Genomic DNA, 6,629 nt, shown 5'->3' on the forward strand with positions numbered 1-6,629 from the left:
GATGCTTTGCTTCCATTCTGTCTAAATTTGGTGGCCTATATATTACTCCTATTATAATATTATTAGCTTTTTCGTTTAATTCAATCCAAATAGTTTCTGTGTGTGGCTCTGTTTTGATTCCCTCTTTGAGACTACATTTCAAATTGTCCCTAACATATATAGCTACTCCACCTCCTCGTCTAATATATCTATCTGTGTGAAATAGTTTAAATCCATATATTTGATATTCAGCTAATAGTTCTCTATTTTCTACATTCATCCACGTTTCGGTAAGTGCAATAATATCTATTTTTTCTGTGCAGACAAGAGCATTTAATTCGTTAATTTACAGCTTTGGTATTCACATCCCGTCATTCCGTGTGAAGATGGAACGTTTCCACATGGTCAACCAGTGCCTCCGGTGCTACGAGTACACCCACTCCACCAGCAGATGTACCCAGCGTATTCAGAAGTGTAGCCTCTGCTCAGCTGACCACCATTACTCCATCTGCAAGTCTGAAACACTATGCTGTTTGCTGTGCAAAGGCGACCATCCGGCAATCTTCATACGTTGTCCTCATAGACAAGACGTCATTAAAAACATGGAGAAATCCACATCTTCAACCGGAGCCAGTACCTCTGAAGCAACAAGCCAATCAGGGACCACCTCTACTTCAGGTTTCAACAACAAGCCGCCATTTTCCGGGAGTTTCCGCAACCCGTTCTCGCAAATTCGTATAGTCAATATTGACTTTACGAATTAAGTGCATAGGTGATATACTAAACATAATAGATACCCTTAAAAAGCTTCATAGAAAACACAGACCTTACCTAACCTTGTTAGTATGTTAAGATTAGCATCTTATTGCTTCGTAATTACAATTATTACTTAACCTATACCTATAATAGGTTAAGTAACAATTGTAATTACGAAGCTATAAGATGCTTATCTTAACATACTAACAAGGTTAGGTAAGGTCGGTGTTTTCTATGGAGCTTTTTAAGGGTATCTATTATGTTTAGTATGTCACCTATGCACTTATTTAATAAGTCAATAATGACTATACGAATTTGCGAGAACGGGTTGGCTTCCGGGAGGACGTCCCACTGCTACTACCAGCCAATGGGGAGCCAGCTCCCAAACGCCAACCAGCGATTCGTCGAGCCAGCCATCATCCCCGGCCCACACCAACCGACCACTGAACAGCACAGTTCAAGCATTAACATCGGCGGCCAGCATGATAGCTTGCAATAACCCCCAGGAATACGTAAGAATATTAAATATTCTATACAAAGCAAATGGTCTTCCAGCTTTCATAGTTCCAGAAGAAGTCTTCACCAACACCACTTCAAGTTCTCAAGATACAGTCTTGGTCCCTGACATCACCGTGAACGCCGCCGTGCTCACGGATCTACTATCAACAGCAAAGCCTGCTCCTCCAGCAACTTCATCACAAGCCACCCAGACGCCGACGCCTCCGCTATCGACTACTGATACAGTTCCATCTCTCATGTGCGAACCCTCTCAACGTCCTAAATCAGCTGTAACTCCCATTAAGCCTCAACAGGCAAGAACTCGACCTCCAAGATTCACTGCATCTACTCCTGACTCAGTTGACTCATCAGATGAGGACGTCTCGGTGGGAACACCACCTCCTCCACTGAAGCAACCCAACACAACAGAAGATTTCCGGCTGGAAGCTACCTCCAACGATAGCCTCACCGTATCAACACGAAGCAAGACCAACAAACACGCCAGGAGGCCTGGGAAGAAGAAAAACACCGACGATCTGCGCCCGAGTACATCAAGGAATCAGTAGAACACCAACGCAAAGCTGTAAAGAACACCGTGACGAGAAGCCCTGCCTCCTACAAGACACATCAGCGAGCACCCATGAGAACTCCACTCTACCACCAAACCGCAGCATCAGCTGCAATTCTTACCCACGGTGGTTGGGCCACCGATCTTTCATCTCCCCTCTTCACCTCGTCTCCAGTTCCTCGCTCAAGATTTCTGCATCCTCGCCCCTGTCTTCAGCCCCCTGCTTGCCTGCTCTAGGGCTTTATAATCGGTTAACCCATATATAAGTGAGGGGATGCAAGGAAGTAATTGCATACGGGTATTATATATAATTTTATAGTTATAAGAATAAATTAAATATCACCTTGGTGTAGTGTTAAAAAGAACCAAGGATCAATACTATCTCAAAGGTAGATCATAATATATAAATAATAAACCAGTCACAGTGTATTTTTTTTTTTAGTTAAACCAGACATTTTCTTCTGTTATTATACATACTATTCCAGCCCTCAATGTGAAGCCGGTGGACAGTCCGTTCATAAAGAACATTTTAAGTTAAATTAAGTTTCTAATACGCCCCTTGTTTTATAGGGACGGGGTGAGTGTGGAGGGAACCACATTCAAAATGCCCGCCAGGGAATATTTCTTATGTTAGCCGCTCCTGATTGGTGGACGGCAGTCCGACGCTGTGCATCTGTGCATCATCCACGCGCATGCCCGGAGGCGACAGAAGAGAGCAGAGAAGAACCGCACCGCAGCGAAGACACACCTGTTAGTGACGCCTCCTGGACATTGGTCATCCAGCACCTCGTATTGGCCAGCTACCATTGACCCTCGCCCCTGAGAAGCCGTAGTATTGCTTCAGCCTCCCCGAGAAGACTCCAGCTCAAGGTGCTCAACTGTTTTCCCCGTTTTCTGCCAATTTCTGTGTATGTTCATTACCACGTGGTGGGTCAGTCATAACCCCTAGGCCACCGCCTCCACAGTATGTACACAAGACTATCTAGAAATCCAACATTATGTTTGTAACTCATCTTGTATGTATGTACTCTTACCTAAATAAACATTTGACTTGATTTAATTTAATTTGATTTGAAGAATTGCCAATCTGATTACTTTGAATTCTCTGCACATATATTTTCATATTATATTCTTAGTGTTGTGTTTATATGCACGTATAATATTATACTGTGGGTCTTATATACTGGTGTACTGAGCTTCTGTGTATGCTCAAGAGTTTATTGTGTTATACTATACGTTGTAAAGTTAAAACTTTTGTTTCAATATTGACGGTTATTGTTTGTGAAATTGGCACTGATGTTTGCCGCCCCCCCCCCCCACCCCTGGCTCGCCGAGGCTACATCACTGGCCAGTGTTGGAAGGTGGAGAAGTTGGCACTGATGTTTGCCGCCCCCCCCACCCCCGGCTCGCCGAGGCCACATCACTGGCCAGTGTTGGAAGGTGGAGAAGTTGGCACTGATGTTTGCCGCCCCCCCCACCCCCGGCTCGCCGAGGCCACATCACTGGCCAGTGTTGGAAGGTGGAGAAGTTGGCACTGATGTTTGCCGCCCCCCCCCCCCAGCTCGCCGAGGCCACATCACTGGCCAGTGTTGGAAGGTGGAGAAGTTGGCACTGATGTTTCCCTCCCCCCCCCACCCCCGGCTCGCCGAGGCCACATCACTGGCCAGTGTTGGTAGGTGGAGAAGTTGGCACTGATGTTTGCCGCCCCCCCCCCGGCTACCCGAGGCCACATCACTGGCCAGTGTTGGAAGGTGGAGAAGTTGGCACTGATGTTTCCCCCCCCCCCACCCCCGGCTCGCCGAGGCCACATCACTGGCCAGTGTTGGAAGGTGGAGAAGTTGGCACTGATGTTTGCCGCCCCCCCCCCCCGGCTCGCCGAGGCCACATCACTGGCCAGTGTTGGAAGGTGGAGAAGTTGACACTGATGTTTGCCGCCCCCCCCCACCCCCGGCTCGCCGAGGCTACATCACTGGCCAGTGTTGGAAGGTGGAGAAGTTGGCACTGATGTTTGCCGCCCCCCCCCCCCCCGGCTCGCCGAGGCCACATCACTGGCCAGTGCTGGAAGGTGGAGAAGTTGGCACTGATGTTTGCCCCCCCCCCGGCTCGCCGAGGCCACATCACTGGCCAGTGTTGGAAGGTGGAGAAGTTGGCACTGATGTTTGCCGCCCCCCCCCACCCCCGGCTCGCCGAGGCCACATCACTGGCCAGTGTTGGAAGGTGGAGAAGTTGGCACTGATGTTTGCCCCCCCCCCCCCACCCCCGGCTCGCCGAGGCCACATCACTGGCCAGTGTTGGAAGGTGGAGAAGTTGGCACTGATGTTTGCCCCCCCCCCCCCCCCCCCGGAGTAGTGGGAAGTACGACGTAGAGCGGCAATTTTGTTTTTTTCGACTGCCGCTCTACGTCGTAGGGGTATTTTCAACTTTTAGACCGGCAATTTTTTTTTTTTTTCGACTGCCGCTCTACGTCGTAGGGTTATTTTCAACTTTTAGAGCGGCAATTTTTTTTTTTTTTTTCGACTGCCGCTCTACGTCGTAGGGTTATTTTCAACTTTTAGACCTGCAATTTTGTTTTTTTCGACTGCCGCTCTACGTCGTAGGGTTATTTTTAACTTTTAGACCGGTCGTTTTGTTTTTTCCCGACTGCCGCTCTACGTCGCAGGGCTATTTTCAACTTATAGACCGTCCGTTTTGGTTTTTCAGGGGCCGGTGTACACACCCTGGGTTTTCTACAAGTCGCTCTATGGTCCCTGCCATTTTCTCTCAAGGGGATTAAACGGCCGCCTCCAGTCATCCCCAAATTTCGTTGGCTCAGTGACCCTGCACAGACATTGCTAATGGTCAATGACGTCACCAGCTAGCCGCTCAGCGTTCCTGCACCGGCATGTTCAAGGGGATTAAAAAGCCGGTCTATGAGTCGTGTGTTTTGCGATACAACAGTGACCTTGAAACCTAATGTAAAATACCATCATCCCTAGTCTATTTTTAATTTCATATTTACTTCCAACCATCTCCCATTACATTTATCAAAGAGGATCATGTATGTGAGGGAAGAACATAACTTCAGCACTGCAAGAAGTTATGTATGTATTTTCAAGTTCGTCCCCTGCTGCCTGTATTTACCCAGGTCTTTTTCCTAAATATAAACTTATCGAATTCATTCCTATTCTGTTTCATGTTGATACGTTTAATAGGTTAATAATATTCCCCTTTACTATGACCATTCAGTCACACCTCTATCATGTCACCCCTATTTCTTCTTCGTCATCGTCGTCGTTCTAGAGAATATAATTTGAGCTTTGACAATCTTTCTTGAAAGATCGTTTATTATACATAGGGCAAAAAAAATAAAACTGCTATCAGTCGTTTATATGAAAAAACAGAGCCCTGGGCATTGGTAATTTCAATGCGAGTTCGGTAGTAACCCTATCCTTATGCACGTCTCACATTCGCTCAAAACATACCTCCCACACCATACTGTACGAGGCGTCAACGGGCTAAATGCGGATCCCAGGAGGTTCACACATAAGTGTGAACTCTTAATCTGGCTTAATACCTCACCTATACTCTGTGCTTCATCAGAGTTGATATTCAGCTACAATAGCTCGTATTTTCGCTCATTGCTTATATTTTCTGTTATTCATAAACCCGATCCAACCTTCCCAACTTAACCTATCCTAACTTATTATATATAACAAACAAATACTTTCTACAGAACAGTTATTATTGTTGTTTAGTGACATCGTGAAAAGCGAACTCAGGTATAGGGATAATGTATTGCTGGCCATTAGCATATAGGTGTGAAGGTATTACTGCACCTTACTGGTCAACTATGTATGACGTCACCAGACAACCAATGCGACCTTTGGCGTCCTAATGGCATGTGTATTTGATGTTATTATTCAAAAATGACTAGACTATCCATCCCCACCTAACCTAATCAGAGGACTAAGAATATACATTTTAGTCATCCACAACTGTAATCATTATTCAGTGATAAGTTCAAAAGTATAACAGAAGCCCAAATGTCGTACTGCAATTTAAGCAGAATCGTATATTTGGCAGCATAGCAGGTGAGCTGAACATAAGAATAAAGGTAACTGCAGAGGTCCTATTGGCCCATACGAGGCAGCTCCTATATATTTCCACCCAATCTCATTCATGTCCACCCTATGCCTAAAACAACCAAGGGATCCCACTTAAAGTATTAGTTTACAATAATAGTTTTAATAAATAGCTCTTATTCTAGTTTTATACACAACAGCAATTATGAAACCCTATAGCTAGATATTCTACTATAATCCACAAGTAGTTACCACACATCTGGCAGTACAGCGGATTAGTGGCTGTGTTCATAGGCTAGTCAACTGTCCTCACATCCATCAAATAGATATCCAAATGTCGCACCTCAATTCATCCATCTAGCAACTCAGCTGGATGTTAGCCACTATATTCATAGGCTAATCATTTCTACACCTCAAAAAATCCTAGTCTTGCTACGCAAATCAGCTAACTTGTTTCTAAACCAACACTCGCAAATACAATCATGCATACCTACACATACTTCAAAACCTATGCATTCATAGAGAATAGCCTAGTTTTTTTGCCACCATTTCCCCATTAATCAGATGTAATTTATGCCATACACACAGAAAATACAGCATTTACACACCAAATATGCCATTTATGCACAAAAATATATTATATACACTCAAAATATGCCATCACATAAAAAATATGGCATTTTCATACAAAATATGTCAGTTGCATACAAAAATATACCATTTACACAATATTGCATGTACACTCAGAGTATGACATTTACACAAAG

General features: G+C 45.0%; 1 protein-coding gene across 1 annotated transcript; it reads left to right on the forward strand.

Moving 5' to 3' along the window:
* Positions 1-1,217: 1,217 nt before the first annotated feature.
* On the forward strand, positions 1,218-1,799 carry LOC138373421 (uncharacterized). Its single transcript, XM_069339622.1, has one exon. The coding sequence runs from the start codon at positions 1,218-1,220 to the stop codon at positions 1,797-1,799; it is 582 nt and encodes a 193-aa protein (XP_069195723.1).
* Positions 1,800-6,629: the final 4,830 nt, after the last annotated feature.

The sequence above is a fragment of the Procambarus clarkii genome, chromosome 42 (assembly GCF_040958095.1).
Source record: "Procambarus clarkii isolate CNS0578487 chromosome 42, FALCON_Pclarkii_2.0, whole genome shotgun sequence".
NCBI lineage: Eukaryota > Metazoa > Arthropoda > Malacostraca > Decapoda > Cambaridae > Procambarus > Procambarus clarkii.

Bases quoted from the DNA above. Each gene is read 5' to 3' on its own strand.
- LOC138373421 (XM_069339622.1), top strand. From the start codon at position 1,218: ATGATAGCTTGCAATAACCCCCAGGAATACGTAAGAATATTAAATATT.